This window comes from Pan troglodytes, chromosome 7 (assembly GCF_028858775.2).
Source record: "Pan troglodytes isolate AG18354 chromosome 7, NHGRI_mPanTro3-v2.0_pri, whole genome shotgun sequence".
Classification (NCBI taxonomy): domain Eukaryota; kingdom Metazoa; phylum Chordata; class Mammalia; order Primates; family Hominidae; genus Pan; species Pan troglodytes.
The window spans coordinates 32,784,556-32,808,165 of NC_072405.2; the positions used below are offsets into that span (position 1 = coordinate 32,784,556).

The 23,610-nt window shown below is 37.5% G+C and overlaps 1 protein-coding gene across 1 annotated transcript in view; it reads left to right on the forward strand.

The window, feature by feature from the left end:
• The first annotated feature begins 15,120 nt into the window (after window positions 1-15,120).
• ADAM7 (ADAM metallopeptidase domain 7) overlaps window positions 15,121-23,610 on the forward strand; it is a 68,655-nt gene continuing 60,165 nt past the window's right edge. Inside the window, exons 1-3 of the mRNA XM_519664.8 lie at window positions 15,121-15,255; window positions 16,567-16,670; window positions 21,278-21,354. Coding sequence (XP_519664.5) covers window positions 15,204-15,255; window positions 16,567-16,670; window positions 21,278-21,354 — 233 coding nt within the window. The 5' untranslated portion in view covers window positions 15,121-15,203. The remainder of the gene's footprint in view (window positions 15,256-16,566; window positions 16,671-21,277; window positions 21,355-23,610) is intronic.

The following is a 23,610-nucleotide window of genomic DNA, read 5'->3' on the forward strand; positions in this document are numbered from 1 at the left end:
AGATAAAGTACTTTTTCTCAGAGCATGCGGTTGAAGTCAGATTTCATTATTAGAAAAAGAGCATTTTAGAGCTACAAAAGAACTCCAATGTCTAACAACCTTAATGGATTTAGAGCTAATGTTAGAAAAAGGTATATTTAGGACACATATTGATTCCTAGTACTGATTAAGTTCGTGTTTCTTCAGAAGTACATATTGCCAGTTACCACTCTATTTTCCTATTACCTAAATGAGACCTTCTAACTGCTCTGAATCATAAGTCTTGGCAAGAAATAGATACTTGGCATTTTTTTTTAAAAAAGTTATTTACTTTTAATAGAGTTAGTGTGATATCCTGAAAACCAATTGGATTTTTAGGACATAGACTCAGGAATCCTTGTTCTGCCACTTACTATCTGTGTGAATTTAAAAAGGAGAATTAGTTTACTTATCTATAAAATTACCACCCCATCCTCCATTTTAAAGATGAGCACATAGGATAGGCAAGCCCTGGATAAAGCATGGTTATGTTTTGCCATCTTTGGAAGGTTTAATAGAGATTGCTTAGCAGTGTGTGTGAGACACAGTAAGCATTCAGCAAATGGAAGGTAATATTAGTAGCTATCAATAATAGAAATGTTTTTTCTCTTTGTTCAATCTCAGATGTAATGTCACAGCTCTGCTGATTTTCTACTGCACCATTATCTCCCTGACCTAAACCGGTAAGCCAGGACACATGAGCACCTTTCTTTAAGTCCACTTTTTGGGGCCTACCTTCTTCTGTGTCACAGGTACTGACACAGTCCTTTACACATGTTCAACAAAGATTTCAACAAAGAGGGGTGCCCCAATGTCTAGGTAAAGAATTCCCAGAAGCTTTATTATGAGGTTGGATATTAAAGAGACAAACTTGGCTTTTTCTAAAACAAAATATAGCATTAAGTTACACAGTAGGTCAAACAAATTATCTTTGTTTCTTGCTTTTTCTTTTCTTGCTCTTCTATTTACGTGTGTATATGTGTTCGCACATGCACGTATCTGCATGTACATGTGCAGTGCTCTGTTACTTTTACTATTTGAGAAGCCTTCTATACATCTTTGTTCTTCTAATTTCCATTTCAGTTCTTCTTAAGAGCTCTTGTCAGCAAAATGTAATGCAGTAAACCTCTGGGGACAACAGCTACTTCAAGCCAGAAGTATATCCTTAAGAAAACGATTCCTCCTTCTCTCCACCTGCCTTCTTGTAATATAATAGTGAGTTATAACTGCAGTTGTATAATTAGTAGAAAATCTATTTTAGAAGGAATATGATTTATTTATGCTCCATGTTTATTTCCTTGGAGTTTAATCTACTTAGCATTACTTTTTTTGGTGGGCCAAAACCTGGCCCAGAATCTGGTCACCCTAAATAAATACTATTGAATATTTTTATCTTGAGTGGTTCAAAAATCTCCCCAAATTTAAAATGCTTACAAAAATTGGAAAATAACACTAACATAAAAAAATATCGCTTAAGCCAGAGGTTGATATACATTTTCTGTAAAGGCCAGATAGTATGTACATATTTTAGATCTCACAGGCCATACGGTTTCTCTTGCAACAACGTTGCTATTGCATCATGAAAACAGCCACAGACAAGTAGACCTGGCTATGTTCCAATAAAACTTTATTTATAAAACTTGTTGTGTTCCATATATTGCAGTATACTTTCCCCTTAAGAAATACAATGGCTGTCATTTTATTTCTTAATTTTGGAGAAAATCATGCAGCAGTCTTCCAAATTACTGAGAAAATCTTCCAAAATGCCTTGAAAATCATCACATTTAATATCCTATATTAAATACAGTTTGAGTACCCTTTCTCCAGCAAAAGAAAACTCCAGGAATAAAATCTCTGAGCCTGAAGGATAAACATAAAATATATCAGTGTGAGAAAAAAACTAAATTAAGATCAAATCTGGCCCAATAAAAACCATTTGCTTATTTCCCCATTCCAATCCATTATTCCAGATATCCTTATAATTCAAAAAAAAAAAAAACAGGTTGAACAATTTTATGTGTGTATTTAAAATCTTTAGCAGCTATTGCCATCAGGATAAATTATCTTTTTACCCTAGCAAACTGACCTCTTCATGATCCATCTCCACCATCCCTGAGTAGCCTCATCTCATGCACTGCCTTTCCTCTTCCCCAAACCCATTAACCGATTCCATTGCTAAACACATCTCCATTGAGCACCCAGTTTTAGGAATGTGTCAGAGTTTATATGTGCATTGGCTTCGTCTATATTGTTTTCAAGCATTTTCGTTTCAATTCATAACAATACTGTACTAAAGAGTACTTGTGGGCAAATTTCATCTTCCCATTAACATCTAACATTTTTTTTAATTATTTTATTTTTTTTTTTTGAGACGGAGTCTCACTCTGTCGCCAGGCTGAAGTGCAGTGGCGCGATTTTGGCTCACTGCAACCTCCACCTTTCAGGTTCAAGTAATTCTTCTGCCTCAGCCTCCCGAGTAGCTGGGACTACAGGCATGCACCATCACGCCCAGCTAATTTTTGTATTTTTAGTAGAGACAGGGTTTCACCATGCTGGCCAGGATGGTCTCACTCTCTTGACCTTGTGATTCGCCTGCCTTGGACTCCCAAAATGCTGAGATTACAGGCGTGAGCCACTGCATCTGTTTTGTTTTGTTTTTTTGTTTGTTTTTTTTTTTTTTTTTTTTTTTTATCTTCTTAGAAGAGTATTCAATTGCTACAAGCATGTATTACTTAGGCGAAGCAACAGAGAAAGTCCAGCAAGGAATATGGTGGAAGCCAAGGTTGGAGGGCCTTAAACAATAATAACAAACAAAATAGATCAAAAGAAACAAAAGAGAACAAAGAAAACAAAAGCCTACCTCCTGACTTCATAGGGAGAGAGTGAGAATAGCTTTTGCGTGAATTCTCCTTAACAATTAGGGATAAAGGAGCATGGTTTTTTAAGGAAGAAACTTTGATGAAAGAAAATTCAAAAATTCTTAGATTTCTATCTGAGGACAACCATTGGCATGAGCAGGCAGCAGGACCACCAACAAGGCACAGAACAAGGCAGAGGCTCCAAATATGCCCTTGACCTTTGCATCATTTGCGGTTAGAATTTGAAAATGGAAGAGACTGGTTTCCTTAATTTCAAAACTTGTGCAGGTGGTGGTTATCTTGAGAAGCAAAAACGTTTTTCTAAAGACTATCATTGATAAAGGGTTTCTCTGTGATGCACAGAAGTGAGAGTTAGAATAGTGGAAACCCAGTAAATTAACTGTCTAAGAGACTTGGGCTAGGACAAAGCTCCCCCATTTGCTGGTTTTCCTAGAGCGGGTGAATTTTTCTCTTGAACCTCAGTTTTCTCATTAGTAAAATGGCTAAAACAATAACTAACATGTATTGTTAAAATGACTGAGACTGACAGAGTGAATGCTCAGGATATCAGCTGTATTTCCTCATTAGCTAGAGGGGTTAAATTCAAACCTGCCTCAAGTGCACGCTTTCTGAACAAAGGAGGGCATTCTGGGTGCCAGAATACACTCCTTTACTTTCTCTTGCCAGGGGACAGTCTTAGCAGGAGGGAGCTTCTGGCACAAATTTGAGGGCCACACTCAGCCTCTGACCCATGATTAATGGAGACCTGCCGGTACAGGCACACAGAGATCAAGCTGTGCCCAAAGGAACAACTGTGGGTGAAAGCGATCTGACACAGTTTGAATGAGCAGACTGTAGAGATGCTATCACATTCATTTTCTCTTTTCAAGACAACAAAACAAAACAGAACAAAACAATTATGGATATTCAGGTTGTTACAACTATCACTATGGCCTTGGCTCTGGTATTCGATGGCTCATGAATAGCTCTTGATTCCAGATAACTCTGGAGCTTTTCAGCAGCCTTGGGCTAACTGTAGAGACCCAGAACAGTATATATTTTCAGGAAAATAGAGGTTGCAGTGGTAATGGTTTTTCAGTCACATCAAATCTATATTTATAATCTATTCTATAAACTGAGTGTGGCAATAAAGTTATGATAAATCAATTAACTTCTTAAAGTACTAGTCACTGAGTCCCAACAAGGTGCACGGTCTGGTGTTTTCAGACCCTGCAGAAGACACATGAATGTTAGCCATGGTTTCTGTCTTCAAAGAGCCTACACAAATTGTAGAAAATAATATGAGAATGTGACCTATGATTCCTGGCATTGAAAATGTTCAGAAGCAGGAATAGGCAGATGACTTGCAAATTAAGATTTATCACTTTATTAAGGTCTAAACAAACAAACTGAATACTTCACACCTCACTACAACTAGTCCACAATAACGAGGAAAGAAAAGATCAAAGACTCACTCAAAGACCCTCACACACCAACCGGGAGACTGTAGAGCAGAGAGAGGCAGAGTATTAGAAGACAGGGAGGGGTAACAGAGGTTTCCTGGAGAATGTGACATTACATGTGTGGGTTTGGGGAAAGTGATGGGCATGGGGCAGGGAGCCCCTCATGCCGCAGGATGATTTATCATATTGTCAAATTGGAGGAGAAAGGTGACATGGAATCAAAAATATGATTAAGCTGCAAAAGGCTTTACAGGTGCTCTCAGAGTTCTGTTCAGTCAACCTTAAAAACTATCTTTCAGCAAAATCTGTAGGAAGATGAAAGCAAAGACAGCTGCATGGGAGAATTCACACAGGCATGCCAATAAAAGCAGCAGGAACACCAAGAACTGAGCAGGCCAACCAACCAAGTGATCATTGGCCAAAAGTAACATCTCTACTCTTTCTCAGTTATTGATTTTAAAATATTTTCCAAACAGTGACTGGGCATGATAACCTATGCCTCCTAATACTTGAGCATTCATGAGAGTAGGAAATTCTCTTCAGAAAGCCAGAAGAATCTGGAGTCTTGGTTATTTATTAATAACACTCAGTTCTTGGAAAGAAAATGTAAGCTACTGTAAGAAATGCAAGAAAATGTAATATAAGGACAAAATACTTAAAATGGTCAATTCACACTAAAAGTATTTATTGAGAGGCTACTATATGTGAGGGACTATTCTAGACCTTAAGGGTGTAGCACTGAACAACAGATGAAATTCTATGTTGCGTGGTAGTACAGAGGGATAGATGAAGAAATACACAAATGAAGTCTTCATTGAGCAGGTGCTAAGAACTGCTATGATAAGACACCAAGTGGGGAGGGGGATGCATGTTTAGATGCATGTGTGTTGGGGGAGTGAAATCTAAAATAGAGTGGCAAGTGCTGATATTTTCTGAAAAGTGGGAAGGTCTTACTGCAAAGCTGACATTTAAAGAAAGGACTAAAAGAGGTGAGGGATAGAGCCAGGAGGAAGGAGCCCTGGGTTGACAACATGCTGGCATTTTGCAGCAAGAACACAGCATGTTACATACAGCAAGAAGGGCAGAGAAGGTGAGCAGGGGATGGGTAAGGGACAAGGCCCATGAACAACAAGACCCCAGAGCAAGTGGGGACTTGGAGATCATTGCAAGGAATTTAGCTTCTACTCACCTACTCACAGTGGAGTGGGAAGCTATTGGAGGATTTTCAACAAAGAATGATATAGTATTGTGTCCATTTTAAAAGGAATTACGGGAGAGAAGCAAGGACAAAAGCGATGACACTGCCAATAAAGACGGTGTTGAAGAAATCCCAGTGAGAGATGATTATGGATTAGCTGAGTGGTGGCAGTGCAGATGAGAAATGGTTAGATTCAGAGTGTATTCTGGAGGATGAGACAGCAGGATTTCCTGACAGATTACGTATGAGGTGTGAGAGGAAGCAAGGTGTCAGTGGTGCCTTCAGCATCTTTGGCTTGAGTAGCTTTATTGACAGCATTGCCATTTACCTGAGGTGAGAAAGACATATGGAGAAAGAACTTGGGGGATGAAGATCACGACATTGGTTTTTGTATATATTAAAGTTGAAATGCCTACTAGAGACCAAAATGAAGATGATAAATAGATAAATAAAGTCAAGGAAATATTTCTGGGTTCTATTAATTTGACAACCATACAGCTATAGTTTGAAAGACATGCAATTTATTGAGATTCTCCAAAAGAATAAGTGTAGACAGAAAGGAGAATAAGCAAAAGGAGTGAGCTTTGGGGCTCTTCCCATGTTTAAGTCTCTGGAGCATGGGGAGAAAGTGAGCAGCTAACGAGAAAGAAAACCTGAGCTGAAAGTCACATAAAGAAAGTATGTCCAAACAGCGGATGATCAATAACAAATCAAACATGAATTTGAGGTCAAATGAAGTCAGGACTGCTGAGAACAGACCATTGAATGTAAAATCTGGGGATTCTTGGTGACCTTGATGAATAGTTTCAGCAGAGCAATGAGGGCAAAAACCTGTGGGGTGGCCTAAAAAGCGAATGATGAGAAGAACTAGTGACAATGATTATAGATAACTCTTGGAGGGGATTTTATTATAAAGAGATCAGAAAACTGTAGGTAGCTGGATGGAGATGTGAGATCAAGAGAGTTACTGTAAGTTTTTAAAGATGAAGGAAATTGCAACTTGTTTATATGCTCGTGGAAATGCTCCAGGGCAGAGATGGAAAAGGATGCAAGAGGAGGGTGAGTTGCGGCTGTCAATTGAGAAAAATGATGAGACAAGTCTCGATCATTTCAGGAGGTTTATTTGCCAAAGTTAAGGGCACACACCCATGACACAGCCTCAGGAGGTCCTGCAGACATGTGCCCAAGGTGGTTGGGGCACAGCTTGGTTTTACACATTTTAGGGAGACGTGAGACATCAACAAATATATGTAAGAAGTACATTGGTTCCATCCAGAAAGGCGGGGACAACTCGAAGCAGGGAGGGGACTTCCAGCTCACAGGTAGGTAAGAGAAAAATGTTTGCATTCTTTGCGTTTCTGATAAGCCTTTCCAAAGGAGGCAATCAGAATATGCATCTGTCTCAATGAGCAGAGGGATGACTTTGAATAGAATGGAAGGCAGGTTTGTCCTGAGCCATTCCCAGTTTGACTTTTCCCTTAGCTTCATATTTTGGGGCCCCAAGATTTTCCTTTCATATCGCCATGATGTCCTTTTATAGGGAAGAAGAGTGAGAGTCTAGTGCAGAAGTGGATGTATCAGCCTTTGATAGAAGCATGGCCCATTCATTCTCAGTAACTGTAAGACAGAGGATCTGAGCACAGACAGGTGGGTGGATGTGGTAGCGGGGGTTGGTAGAATTGATTTTCTGATTGTCTATTTTTTTCAGTAAATTAGAAGCAAAGTCATTAGCTATTAGAGATGAAGGAAGAGCCATTGGAGGATTGAGGAGTGAGGCAAAGCTGTGACTCAGTTTTGGAAGAAGATGAAACTTATGAATAGAAGCATGAATGTCATCACCTTGGGCCTAGTTTATTCAACAGGGAAAAAAAATCTAATTATACTGACTTTTATACCCTGTCACCACTTGGCTTTAAGCCTGTGTTATTTAAACCATTTTGACCTTACTGAACTTAGTGAAATTCTTAAAGCTGTTATGAAACAGTCAGATTGAAAGTAAGAAAAACATCAACCCTTTCACAAAATTGAGAGTTACGCATGTGTTATGCACTATTCATTAATTATCTTGTTTAATGTACACAGTGATCCTGTATAGAATGCTAGGATCGGTGTGTACATTAAACAAGATCATTAATGGAAATACCAAGGAGTTTGTTCAATGTCACTAGCTAAATAATATGATTACCATAATTAAGAGGTGAAATTGTTATACACTCTGTTTACCCTGGGCCTGCCACTCCCTAGGAATAACCTTGACCCTTTGGGCAGCAGACTGAGTTAAATTTTTTGACTCTTGTTGCATTTATTATTTGACATTTACTATATATAAATTGATAAATTTGTGGTTGGAAATGGAAAATAAGATAGTGATAAAATGACCCCAATTTTTTATTATTATGATAAGTTAAAATCTATACTTACAATGAAGAAGGTCTAAGAGAAGAAAAAGATCAGTAAAGAGATGGAAACATTGGAACAATATAGTGATAGAAACATAGCATTTTGTTGTTAAAACAATCTAGGGGATCAAACATAACTATTCCAATTTATAAATAAGGTGCAGGGGCCCCCAGAAATAAGTGACTTGCTGAAGTTCACTGAATTAGAGAAGAATACAGGGCTTCTGATTTAGAATTTGGTATTCTTTTCAGAATACTTAAGCATAATTACCGAGCTGAAAAGAGCTTCTGAATCTATGAAGAAAATTACAAATTCTCCTGGAATAATGTGTCTTTGGAGTACTTTATGAGGATATTTATTGTAAAGTCAGATAGAAAATGCTGATTTTTATTCCAGTAATTCTATATGAACCTTTTTTTGCCATTACAATTATAATTTAAATAAGATACTTTTATTCATTCTCTTCAGTCTCTCCACTCACTTGAATGTATTGCAGCTTTTCTTCATGTTTCTTTTTACAAAGGTGGCACAAGGGTAAGCATTTTGGGTCCACAAAGTGGGCAACTTTTCATTTCCAGCTCAGAATATATTCTTTATCAACTGCATTCTTCCCAGGCCTCCATTATTGTTCACTCTTTTAAGTCCTTAAGAAGGTTGATGAGATTGCTCTCCAAGTTGCTAGCTGGGAGTGGGAGTGGGAATGAGGGAACTAGAGAGAGGAGACTTAGGAGGGCAAGCCTGAAGGAATATCTGGGTTGTGAGAGCAATCAAAAGGAGAAAAAGGCAAGCTGTGTGCAAAGCTGTGAGGCCTCCAAGACAAGTACTCCTGGTTGACTGTTTTGTAAAGAGCTGATGCCAGTGGCAATAAGAAATGAATGCAAGAATCTACGACCTCAATACTCAAGGAAACCTAGATGGGACTCTATCGGAGCACCTGCTATGAGAGGTTGCTTTGCTAATTTGCAGCAGAGAAATAAAAAGAGAACAGCGCATTCTCATACTTGTTTAATCTTCTCTAAAATCTGCTTTTGTTTGGCATTTGGACTCCACAGAGTTCCTTTGATATTGAAATGCTTCAGGGTTCATTGTTTTTGTAAAAAAGCTTTGTATACTTCAATAATATCATTAATTTAAATATAGAAAGCTGTGACCTGAGATGAGAATCCATTATGGGCTAGTAATAAAATCTTCATTTTTTCCCCTATCCCATACTAATGATCTGGTAGAGTTTAGAATTGAGGGATCATATTCCTCAAATTGAAAAAATATATCATAGAGTGATCGTGAGAAGGAATAAAGCTTCTCCTCTCCCACATAAAAAAGAGAGGCCTCAGTGTATAATAAAAATAACAAAGGGCTAGGCAGAAATTTTCTTTTCATCTCTGCTTTCCACTTATTATGTTGTTTGAATAAATTACAAAAACTTTTCTGTGAATTTCCCTAACGTTCTTGGTTGTTTCACCTGGGGTAACCATACATAATGCCATATGTAATATTTCAGATTCACTAGAAAGTTGGCTTGACCGTAAGTTGCTGAAAGACATCAGACAAATGCCTTAAAGTCTTATCTTTTAATATGACACTATAAATAACTCAGATTCCATGATTAGTATTTTAAAAATTGGTTTATTTCATTTTCCACAATCTTGACTGTAATAGAGGCAAGTTCAACATATTTCCCATCACCCAACATAAAATGTTCTTTTCAATTGTCACTGTGAATAAAGCTGACAATTTCCACTTGATGCGTGAATGTTTGGTGAAGGGTCAGATATACTCAGTAGGCCCATTGGACTTCAACTATCTCTTCTATTGACCCGAAACAGTAGTAGAAATTCTACCAGTAAAGATGATAATTTGGGTTAAAGCTGTTTCAAGGACAGGTTCAAAATTTCTGGAAAGAAAATATGTAAGGATCTAATCTGAAAATATTTTGCAAATTAATTTAGTAATTCATTTAACAAATTTATATTGAATGCAATGTCTATATGCAAGACCTTGTTAGGTTTGTGGTACTAGAGCAAGCAAAGCAACTGCACTTTTTACTTTATGGAGCTTTGGTTTTCTGGAGGAGACAAATATTCAGATATTTAGAGTAATAAGTGTAGGACACACCAACATAAATTTTCAGAAGTAAAAGAATCTTGTTTCACAAAGAAATGTGGCCTAGACTTAGGCGTTAGGGAAGACTTTTTTGACATAGTGACCCTTGAACTGAGAACTGTAAATGGAGAAATTAATTTGACTACAAGGAGGAGAGGACAGGACTACAGGTAAAGAGGAAAGTATGTCTAGAGGTCCTTTAATGGGAGAAAGCATTGCATATTGGAGTAAAGGGGGAAAGCCAGAAAACCTGGAGCTCAGGGAGCAGAAGAGAGAAAAAATAGTAGCAGATACAATTAGATCAATAAAAGTAATTATACCAAAAATCGACATTTATATAGCTCTTAGAAAATCAACACTTATCTATCTATTGACATATGGGAGGCATTGCTTTTCAGTGATTTACATAAATCACTTCATTGAATCCTCACAACAATTGCTGCAAGTTAGATAACGTTGCTATTCTCATTTTGGGAAATGAAAAAACTGAAGCACAGAGAGATCAGATATTGTACAAGGTTTACAGGTAGGAAGTGTAAGTGTAAGTGCTGGGAATTGAACCCAGATGGTGTGGTTCTTAGTGCGTACTTTTATTTACTGTACTCTACAACCTCCTCATCATTAGAAGCTAAAATAATCATAGTTTACGCTCTTTTTTTTGAAGCAGAGGTTTAATAGGCAAGAGAAAGAGAAAGGAATACAGCTCTCTCTCTCTAGTGAGAGAGAGGGGACTTCCAAGAGGAAAAGGCCCATAGTTTACTTTTATTGAGTGTTTGCTATGTACCAGTATCTTTCGAAGTTTGCAAATGTATTGTATTACACATTCAATAAAAATCTATTGCCAATCTACTGTTCTAGGCAATAAAGATACGGTGGTAAACAAAGCAGACACAATTTTTATCCTCACAGAGCTACATTTTAAGGAGAGGAGTCAGCCTATGAAAAATAAGTAAACAAACAAGTAAATGTATAGCATTTTAGATGGTGACTAATACAAGGCACAAAAGGGCTTAGAGGTACCAGGGTGGGAGTGGGCAGGTCTATTTTGCATAGGGTGCTTACAGAAGATTCACAGAATGATGTATTTTAATAGACACCTGAAAGGAGAGAAAAACATCGACGTGTGACTGAGAGGGTTACATTCCCGGAAGAAGGAACACCGAGCAAAGACCCTTGAAGCAGAATGTGCTTGTCATGCTCAAAAGATGCCAAGGACACTTGGCAATAGGCTCAGGGTAGGGAGCGGGGAGAGTAGTAAGATATGAAGCCAGAGAACATCAGGCTAGATCATGTAGATCCTGGAGGCTCTCAGAACTTTGCCTAATACTCTGAAAATGGAAGTTATTGAAAAATTTGGACAGAAGGAATCACATAAAGTGATGCGTGTTAATAAGAGCATTCTAGGTGATGGGTGGATAATACATTGTGAGGGACCAAGAGAAAAACAGTAAGACTAATTAAGAGTTTAGCTTCAATAAACTAAGCTAGAGATGATAATGTCTAAATTGTCTAAGAATCAGCAAAATAGCAGTAAATGTGGTGAGATATGGTCAGAGCCTTGATGCCTTTTCAGGATAGTCACAACTGGATTTGCTAAAGAATGGGATGCAAAGTGTGAAGAAAAGAGACGAATCAAGGATGACTCCTGGGCAACTGAAAGAATGGAGTTGCAATATCCTAAGATAGGAAAGACTACAGAAACACCAGGTTTGGAGGGGGAGAGCAAGAATCTGGCTTTGTACTTGTGCTTGAGAAATCCATTAGTCTTTCAAATGAAGATGTTGAAAAGAGAGCTGCTTCTATGAGTCTGAAATTCAGAAAAGATCAGGTTAGATAAATAAATTTGGCAGCCATCATATTATAGATAATATTGAAGATCAAAAGATTGAATGGGAACCACCTCATGAGTATACAGAGAAGAGGAAAGTCTCAAGAATGAAGCCATGGGAATCTATAGCGTTTACACACTGGGGAGAGAAAGAGGACCAACAAAGGAGACTAAGAAGATGCAGTGAATAAGCATGGAGGAAATCCATGATGCACCAGGGACTCAATTCCTTTCAAAAAATGAAAATAATCCACTGTGTCCAATGCTGCTAAAGGATCAAGTGAGTGCGGATTGAAAACTGACCACTGAATTAAGCAAGGTACAGATCATTTGAACGTCGCCTTGTTGAGCAAAGAGTAAAAAGTCTAACAGGACTAATCTCAAGAACAAATAAGGAGAAAGGAACTGGAAACAAACTGTAGACTTTTTATTTTTTTAGAAATGTTACTGTTGGAATCCAAGAATGGGTGGTAGCTGTTTGAAAGGAGAATGATGTAAAAGAAGAAATATTTTTCAAAGGATAGAAAAAATGATTATATATATATATATATAGAGAGAGAGATGATAGTAGAGATGGGGAAGAATTGCTGGAGTGATGACATTGAGGGGACAGGAAGGAATAAAATCCTGCATATTAATTGGGGAATAGACACTAGAAGCATGAACAGTGCATGCACAAAAACAGGAAAGAATGAGTCTATATGGGCACACATTGTAAGATAGACGTGATAATGAGAGAAAGTGAGAGTTCCTATGATGGTTTATTTTTTTGCCAGTGAAATAGAAAAGCAAGATGGTCAGATGAGAGTGATGAAGAGGAGATTTCGAGATTTAGGGAAAGAAGAAGGGGTATATAATAATTAAGAGAAGTGGGGAGTGAATTAACTAGGGAATAAAAGATGGCTTGTGAGTATGGATTCATTTAATCTTCACATCATCCCTATCAGATTTATATTATTATGCCCATTTTATAGATGAGAAAACAGAAGTATAGAAATGTATCATACCTTAACCAAAGCCACAGAGTTAATAAGTGTCAGGCAATTTAAGTCAAGTGAGTCTTTTGTCTAACACCAGTGAAAAACTATTGAAGCATTTTTTTTAAACAGGCACATGACATGGCCAGGTTTACCTATTAAAAATATTACACTTGTGGTCATGCACAGTGACTCACACCTGTAATCCCAGCATTTTGGGAGGCTGAGGCAGGTGGATCACTTGAGGTTAGGAGTTTGAGACCAGCCTGGCCAACATGGTGAAACCCTATCTTCACTAAAAATACAAAAATTAGCTCAGCATGGTGGCACACACTTGTAGTCTCAGCTACTCAGAAAGCTGAGACAGGAGAATTGCTTAAACCCAGGAGGCAGAGGTTGCAGTGAGCCAAGATTGCACCACTGCACTCCACCCTAGGTGACAGAGCGACACTGCATCTCAGAAATAAAAAATAAATAAATAATCACACTTGTTGCAATGTAACCAAAGAATGTCTTGGACTAGAATGGAGGCAAAAAAAAAAAAAACTTAGTGGTGGACTGATTATAAGAGATGTCAATGATGATACTGACTTTCAGAATTGCAATGCTAAAGGGATGAGGCACTGCTGGCCAAGACAGAGGACAAACTGGGGGGAAACGTATTTTAAGTCTTGTACATATTGATTTTACAAGGACTTTGATGCTCCCAATGAAGACATTAAGTAGAAACTTTGCTGTAAAGATCTGTTGCCCAAATGGCTAGAAATATAAAATGTGAGGCATAGCATAGCAATAATTAAACCATAACTGAAGATGAGATGGCTTTGGAACAAGCATAATCGGAGGAAAAGAGGGTGTTTAATAAATACCTCAAGGAACTCAAAAATTTAAATGCTACATAGAAAAGGATATGCCTACAAGTTGCCACTGAACCAGGAAGAAGTTAAGAAGGCTATTGTGGCAAGGGAGCTAAATAGTATATTTCAAGGGGAAGGATGTGATCAACAGTGCTAAAAATTGTTAAAAGGGCAAATGAGATGAGGAAACAAAATATCTCTTGGATATAGAAATGGTAAAATCACTGGAGATATTGGCCATTTCAGTAGAATAATAAAGGCAGATGCTAGAACTGGGATGTGGTAGGATAAGTTTGAGGTAAGAAAATTGCAAGAAGTCCAGGTAATACTGTGTAAGAAATTTAGCTGTAAAGGAAATGGGAGAAAAAGTGATAGTAAAAGTATATGAGATATAGAATAGAGAGAATTTTTCAAAAAGGAGAGACTTTTGACTTGACTTAAAATGGTACCCCCATTTTAAGCCAAGGGACTCTGATTTCTTTGCCTCCTTTCCAAGTTTGCTTATATTTTCCCAATTTGTAAATATCAGTGTCAATTTCCCCACCTGCAAAGTGGGGATTATATTTTATAATGCTGCTATACATGGCTGCTAACTGGGAGCAAGTGAACTGTATGAGAACAATTCTGTTTTTCAACCACAATGGATGAATATTAATGTCAGATGGATTTTTCCCCTTATGTTTCCTTGTAGAAAAGGTCATCCTTGGAGCAGAGGGTCTAAATATCAAAAGGAAGCTTCCAATTGACATAGATTGGTTCAGTTTGTGGAAATATTAGAGACATATAGATGCGGGCGAGAAATAGAATCCCAAATGAAGATAAAAGGATTCTATTGGCCATGGGATAACTCTACTAATATAACAAGAGAACACAGACATACAGATGGAATTGTCGAGGCCCTTTGCACATTTGTCCATTGGTATTCTTTTTTGTATTGCTTTGAAAGGGTTCTATATTATATGGACACTTACTCCCACCTTTTATTTATTTATTACATACATTTCTGTAGTTTGGATATTTTAATTTTAATATGTGATTTATGCCATATAAATTTTCAATATTTCTCATTTAACAAATGTTCCTTTTAGTTTTTATATAGCATACTCTGCATAGAAAGAATTTAACCGTCTTCAACCAAAGCATATATAAATATTTTTCAACATTTTTTCCTAAGACATTCTTGATTTTTTTCCACTTTTGAAGTTTTCAGATATCTGGAATCAAATTTACATTAGACATGATGCAGGAATCTATGTCCAGTCAACCTTCACCACCACCACCTCGGTAGTTGTCTTTAATTAGAACATGATGTTCAACCTCCAGGTTTTAGCCTCAAGCACCTAGCAAGATGTGTAACTCCCTCAAGGAACACTTCCTTGTTGTGGATCAAAACTGCCCACCTATCTGTGAGGTGCTTCATCACTGCAGTGGAAGTGAGGAGGAAGAAAGGTGAACTCCTTTTCTCAAGCACTTCTGCTCTCCTCTACCAGAATCACTCAGAATGCTTCCCGGGTGTATATTCTTGATGATTTTACTCATTCCTCAGGTTAAAGGTATGTCTTGCTCTTTTTATCAGGACTTTCTTATTATGCTATGAGGTTGTGTCTCTTTAGTCACAAAGTTTAAATTGTAAGTGATAAAAACATTAAACATTGATGACTTTTCTGAGAGCTTCGACTAGATTATAGCTAATCATGAAACTCCATGCATCTGTGTAATGCCATATCACTCTTGAACATTCTGACCCACAGTGAGGAGGAGAAAGGAGTGGACAAGTACTGCATGTCTGCAGCATGGCAGGCACTGTGCTGGCCATTAGCTGCTTTGTATGTTAAAGTGTTTAAAATTTGAAATTAATATCTCCACTTTACAGATAAGGAAAATGAGACTATTTAAAGATCAGAGAAATTAAATATGCTACTGCTGGCCACACAATAAATTGGTAAAGGCTTGATTCAAATCACAGCATATTCCAAAAACCCCATGCCCTCTCCTTTTTATTGCTCTTTAAGTACCACACCTTAATTAAGCAGGGCTCATCTCACAGATGACTATCAAGGTGATAGGACATGAATAGAAGATTATGGCTGGCACTGATGCAGGGCTACCCAAAATTCTTTAACAGGTAAAGGTCTTATACTTAACTACGAAAGGTAAGACTTTAAATGCAAACATCCCTGGAAGACCAAATTCAGTAATTTACATTCAAACAGGTCAACAGTGCAGGCTTTGACAGGAGACAAAATCCAGAGGTTGGCATGAGGGTAACAAAATGACAACTGCAGGCCAGACATGGTGGCTCACGCCTGTAATCCCAGCACTTTGGGAGGCTGAGGCAGGTGGATCACCTGAGGTCAGGAGTTTGAGACTAGCCTGGCCAACATGGTGAAACCCCGTCTCTACTAAAAATACAAAAATTAGCCAGGCATGGTGGTGTGCACTTGTAATCCCAGCTACTTGGGAGGCTGAGGTGGAAGAATCGCTTGAACCGGGGAGGCAGAGGTTGCAGTGAGCCGAGATCACGCCACTGCACTCCAGCCTGGGTGACAGAGCGAGACTCTGTCTCAAAAAAATAAATAAATGAAACAAAAAATAAAATTACAGCTGCAGAACATGGCGAAAATATGGAGGAAATGGAGGGACACGGATTTCTTTGGCTCCTTTCCAAGTTTCCTTATATTCTCCTGATTTGCAAATATCAGTGTCAATTTCCTTGCCAGTAAAGTGGGAATAACATTTCATAGTGTTGCTGTCCATGGCTGCTAACTGGGGGCAAATGAACTGTATTAGAACAATTCTGTTTTTCAGCCGCTGTAGACGAATGTTAATGTCAGACGGATTTTTCCCCTTATGTTTCCTCGTAGAAAAATTCATCCTTGGAGTAGAGGGTCAACAACTGGTTCGTCCTAAAAAGCTTCCTCTGATACAGAAGCGAGATACTGGACACACCCATGATGATGACATACCGGTACAAGTTTTGATTTAGTAAATAAGATTTGTTGCTTTCACAGGCATGTAGACAGTTGTCTCTAGCTCCAACCAGAAGCAAATAGGGAGAGAGGAGTTTCAATTTTTCTAAGGACTCCCATTCGGCATACAGCATGTGCTTGGGAATAAGCAACCCCTCAATGGGTTAGAAAACAGAAAAGAGTAAAGCCTGGGTTTAGGGAATACCATTCTAAATTTTCCAGTTTATGGAGTTCCACCAACAGCTTTTCAGGCTGACTTGTAACAACCTCACTTTTTCTGAGCCGGTGCCTGGTGAATGTCATCTTGAGCATGTTACTTTCCCAGAGGTCTGGTATGCAGGTTTTTGTTTATAGAGTCTGCAGCAAAGATGTGCAACTTTCAGAGGAACTCAAAGGCCTGCTTGGTCTGTTGCTCAGAAGGGTATTTATTCAGATGTTAACAATTAAATAAAAACGTGAAATATTACTTTCAAAAGTAACGAATGCTTATTATAGAAAATAGATAATATATGTAAGAGGGAACAGGCTTGAAAATTAAGATGTTTTCAATTTCCACTGTTATAAAAGACATTAGATGAATGTCCTTAGGTATTTATCATTAGGCACTTGATTTTTAAGCCTCAGGTTTTAATTGGGCTCATAGAGGATACTGACAGGCACTTTGCCCAAACGTACTATGGAAGTCCAAACCCTTCCCAATGAATTTCTTCTGTCCACCATTAGAGCAGCCAGTTTTTCAAGTTCTCACTTGTTAGGTTTCTCAGTCATAAATTAGATACATTTCACTTTTCTAAACAGTCCCACTGAGATCTGTTTCCTATGGCTTGAGATGATTAAAATAAAAAGCAACTCTCCATCTCCTCCCGTTTGGAAGTAATATGTAACTATTTTGTTCAACGATTCTCTTTAATATGCAACTCTATTCTCACTTTCTCAGACTTTGTCTTGGCTGTAGATTGGTACTCAGCTAAGGGGGCTTTCACCAGCTTTCTGCCACCCACTGTGCATACACTGGTGGCGTCTTCTCACGACTACTGTCTTAAGACTTAATCAAGACTGATGTTAAAAATCTCATTATGGCTGGGTGCAGTGGCTCACGCCTGTAACCCCAGCACTTTGGGAGGCCGAGGAGGGCAGATCACTTGAGGCCAGGAGTTCAAGACCAGCCTGGCCAACATGGTGAAACCCCATCTCTACTAAAAATACAAAAATTAGCCAGGCATGGTGGTGTGCACCTGTAATCCCAGCTACTCCGGAGGCTGAGGTGAATCGCTTGAACCCAGGAGGCAGAGGTTGCAGTGAGCCAAGATCATGCCACTGTGCTCCAGCCTGGGCAACAGAGCAAGACTCTCTCAAAAAATAAAAATAAAATAAAATAAAATAAAATAAAATAAAATAAAATAAATATATCATTATGAATATACCAGATAAGCTTGGATAAGGGCAAGGAATAGAAACAATGAACCTAAAGCTTCTTGTATACCAGAATATGCTCAAACAGACAAAACAAAATTCAAACCACATTGAAGGGGTCTTGTCAAAAGAATTCAGAAGCCAACAGAAAGAGCTCCTGATGGCCAAAGCTGGGATAATGTGAAGAACAAAATAAATAACAGTTTTGTATTATGACATGAAGTGTAAATAAATATCATGAGCCCATACTGATATAAATAAATGACTGAATAAATAATATATAATAAATAAATAAATAAATAGAAAAAATGGACACTTCTTCTGGGAGAGGAATCAAATAATTTATGTAGATGCTGTCCTCTCCAGGGGGTGGAACCTAAATCCCCACCCATTAAGTGTGGGTTGTAGATTGTGACTTCCTTCCAGGAAGTACCATACTGAAGGGGGGAAAGAGTAATTTTACAGAGAGAAAGATGAAAACACCACCTCAGCCACGTGATCAGGTTTAACACTTGCTAAGTCCTGTGGCTAGTAGGGTGTAATAAAATGGCATTTTCTATTATGGTTCTCACCTCAAAATCTGTAACATCAGTCTAAGCATGAGAAAAATATCAGAACAAAAACAAATTGTAAGACGCCCTACAAAGTGCTTGGCAGATACTCCCCATAAAGGTCCAGATCGTAAAAAAAAAAAAACAAAAAAAAACAAAAAAACCTGAGAAACTGTGAGACTTGAGGAGGCTAAGGAGACATGACAACTAAATGTAGTGTGGGATCTGGGATCAGATCCTGAAAGAGTTAAAGCACATCAGGGAAAAACTAAGAAAACCTGAATAACTATAATTAATAATAGTTTATGAATCTGGGCTCATTTGTTGTGACAAATAGACTATAGTAATGTCAGATGCTAATAAACAGGGAAACCTGAGTATATGGAAACTCTGTACCATCTTTCCAACTTTTCTGTAAATCTAAAATGATTTCAAAATAAAATAAAAATTAAAAACCAAATTCTGTTATTAAAAACAGTATTAATGACACAATTTAAAATATCATATTAACAATATTGACAATATTAACAATCTTCTAATATTTGTTAATATAAAATCCATATCTGAATTTCCAAAAAAGTTCCATTGCCACCATTACACCCATACATGCATGTACACATACATGCAGACACACACACATACACACCTCTACACATACAACTCATCATGTTGCAAAATGTGACCAAACCCTTTCTATCTGATTAAGTACCCACCCTAGTTTCTTGGCCTCCCACGTGGGGATTCTGTGTCTTTATGATAAAGCCGTAATTTTATTGTTCAACTTGCAGTCAAAACAACCTTAACTAATGCACACTTAACATTGAATAAACACAAAACTCTCCTTCCCAACCTCATAGCTGACCCTCTTCAGATCCTCCTTGCTATAGTAGCACAGCTCTACAAGTTAAACAAATCAGAAATCTGGGCTTAGTCTTGACTACTCTCTCTTACTCCATCTGACTATCACTGAGGCTTGTAGATTCTAGCATGTAAATGTCTTTTAAAGTTATCTACTGCTTACTCCTCTGCTCAAATCATCTGCATTCATCAACAGCCTTAAATGGTTTTCCTGGCTATAGTACTGAGTTTTGCTAATCCATTATCTATAATAAGTAAAGTACTAAAACACCATGCTTGCTATGGCATGTTTCTGCCTAGATATTTCGCTTCTCTTTGTTCTTAGGATAAGGCCCAAATCTTTGACTTACTAGGTTGAATATGATTTACTCCTTCCCACTTTGTCATTTCATTTCTATTCAACTTACACCTGATTTTCCAGTAATATTGAACCTCTGTCTGTTCTTCAAATGTGTCATGTTCCTCCCTGGCTCAGAGCCTTGGCATGTGCTGTTCCCTGCCCCTGACTTCTCCTTGTAATATCCCTGGCACAGTCCTTGCATTTCTCCTATTATGATGCTCATTACACTCCACTATGTGTGCTTGGTTATCCAGTGTTTTTCTCTGCCAAGCAGGGACTTCCATGAGGGCAGAGACCTCCACCGTCTACACCATTGTATTTTCCATATTATCTCTGTGCCTGAAATAGTAGTCATTGAATAAATGAATGAACAGTCATCTCAAAGTAATGTGCAACATGTATGACCAACAACTGTGAATCTTAAATTATAGAGAATTTTTATGAAGCATGAAGAAATAAAATACCACAAAAGAAACTGGTGAAAGGGCATGAATCAGAATCCATATGAAAACTACAAATAACTAAATAAATAAAGGAAAAATATTGATGTGAATGATCATCCAGGAAAACAATTTATCACAATAAGTCATCATTTCATTGTTTAAAATATTTGTATTAATCATAATATCTATTATTGGTAAGAAGGCAAGGAAACAGAAACTGCTATAAATTGATGGTGAGGTTCTAAACATGACCACTTCCTTTCTTCATGATAGTTTGGCAATAGTTATAAAAGCTTTACATTTTTTTTCATGTCATTGAAAATGCAGCTCTGTCCAACGACAGGGAATACCCCAAACCAAATTTCTCATAGTAAATATAGATTAAATAAATGAAGTTTCACTCATATTGTGCTTAGCTGCCTAAAGACACATACTATAAAAAATTTATTAAAATAGGAAATAGTCATGATTTATCATTGAGTGGAAAGTAGACGAAAAAACAGTATGTATAAAAATCGTTTTAAAAATGCGTGAACAGGATATCTGTGTATAGAGCTGCTACATGGACATATGGTAAATGGTGTATCCTTGGATGAGGAGAGAATCTGCATTTTCCATTTAATTGTATAACTAGAAACTATATATAATATGCTATATTATATTAATTATATTATACTATATTATAACATGCTATGTTATAATATAAATAGTTGTAATATAACTAATAATATAAACTATAATATAAAAGAATAACTATATTTATATTTTATTCTAATATAACTAGAAGAAATCTAGTTCTAAAATATAACTAGAATGAGGTTTGTAAAATCTTCCTTCTAATATTAGCTCTCTTTCAATTCATCTTTATCAGTATTTTGCATTTTGGCTGAAAGGACTGCTGGGTGGATTGGAGATAGGGAACATTCACCCAAAGCACTACTTGCTCCAGCACACACTAAATGAGCCCATGTTGAAGTCACGTGATGTCTCTTCTTTTTTAGAAAACGTATGAAGAAGAATTGTTGTATGAAATAAAACTAAATAGAAAAACCTTAGTCCTTCATCTTCTAAGATCCAGGTAAGTTCTATTGTGATTCCAGTACCTTATAGATTTTAGTAATTATGGTAAGCCAATTTTCGTAAAAACTGCCAGTGAAGAGGATTCCTCAATTTTTATTTGCACGTCATCTGAATTTTTCCTCTTCAAATAAAATCTCTTCATGTGTAAGCCAATCACATCTCAAAAGCTTAAAGACAATCACAGATGCCAGTGTTCTCCCGTTCCTAAATAACTCCCTACTTTGAATACTTGCAGTTTTTTGAGCTCCATATAGTCACTCTAAGAACAGGGTTGATACATTACTGTGTTGGGAATCAGTGGAACAAAAGAGATGTGAAAAACATGGTTTTTAAAATGGCTTCTAAGTTGTGTAAACTAGATATCAAATCAAGTTCCATTGCAGAGTAAACTAAGAACTGTAGCGCATTTGCTTCGTCAAGACATCTTGTGTAACCAAATAGTGTAATTGCAATGTCTATAACTTTCTTCATTGGCTTTCTTCAAAAGAATGTCTATTGTTGCTGCTGTTTAAGTTTCATTGTTTTTCCATTGGGCCATTTCTACACAAAATAGCTCTGTCTCAGAGCCCCAGATATTAAAAGGATGAGGAGCTGTCAAATGCTAAGCAGAAAGAAAGAGTGACACTACTGGGGAATTGAGACTTTGGTCTATTAGCTAAAAGTAAATAACAAAACACACACACACACACACACACACACACACAATCCCAAACCCTCCCTCTATTCTGAATCCGTCACCAGACAAATGTGCCGAATAATAAACATAATCCCATAACCATATTGATAATACATTTAGACTCTGCATATTTTCACCTTCTGAGCATGAAAGAAGCAAAGATTTATTGAGAGATTTCTATCTCTGTTACTTTTTAATTCCTGAAAAATGTATATGAGACAGATATTGTTTAATTTACACTTTGCTGAGGAAGAATTATAGGTACAATGAAAAGATAACTTGTCCAGGGTCACAATACTCATAAGCACATGATGATGCAGATGGTCTGACTGAAGAGTTCCAAGTTACCTTCACAATTACCCCAGGCTGCCTAGGCCTCTGAGTCAATTTCATTGTATTAGCCACTGCTTAATTCTGCTAATCAGCCTGTAGTGGCATGTTAGTGAATTGTACACACAGAGAGCAGTTTAATCTAATTTCAACATCTGTAATAGGCAACACTGCCTCATTCCCTCAGTTCTACAAAGTAAATGAATTTAGTGCATACCACAGAGCCTCTAAATCTGTGAATATTATGTGATTGGATGTTTTCGTAATACAGTAACAAACAGAAACTGATCTTATTAATTTAGATTTCTACTTCTCTTTCTCTCCATGACCACACTTTTCAACATTTCCCCTCTAAGTTTCATTCAGCTTGTTTATTATTATTATTATTATTATTATTATTATACTTTAAGTTTTAGGGTACATGTGCACAATGTGCAGGTTAGTTTACATGGGCCATGGTGGTGTGCTGCACCCATTAACTCGTCATTTAGCATTAGGTATATCTCCTAATGCTATCCCTCCCCCAACCCCACAACAGTCCCCAGTGTGTGATGTTCCCCTTCCTGTGTCCATGTGTTCTCATTCTTCAATTCCCACCTATGAGTGAGAACATGCGGTGTTTGCATTTTTGTTCTTGCGATAGTTTACTGAGAATGATGATTTCCAATTTCATCCATGTCCCTACAAAGGACATGAACTCATCCTTTTTTATGGCTGCATAGTATTCCATGGTGTATATGTGCCACATTTTCTTAATCCAGTCTATTATTGTTGGACATTTGGGTTGGTTCCAAGTCTTTGCTATTGTGAATAGAGCTGCAATAAACATACGTGTGCATGTGTCTTTATAGCAGCATGATTTATAATCCTTTGGGTATATACCCAGTAATGGGTTGGCTGGGTCAAATGGTATTTCTAGTTCCAGATCCCTGAGGAATCGCCACACAGACTTCCACAATGGTTGAACTAGTTTACAGTCCCACCAACAATGTAAAAGTGTTCCTGTTTCTCCACATCCTCTCCAGCACCTGTTGTTTCCTGACTTTTTAATGATTGCCATTCTAACTGGTGTGAGATGATATCTCATTGTGGTTTTGATTTGCATTTCTCTGATGGCCAGTGACGGTGAGCATTTTTTCATGTGTTTTTTGGCTGCATAAATGTCTTCTTTTGAGAAGTGTCTGTTCATGTCCTTAGCCCACTTTTTGATGGGGTTGTTTTTTTCTTGTAAATTTGTTTGAGTTCATT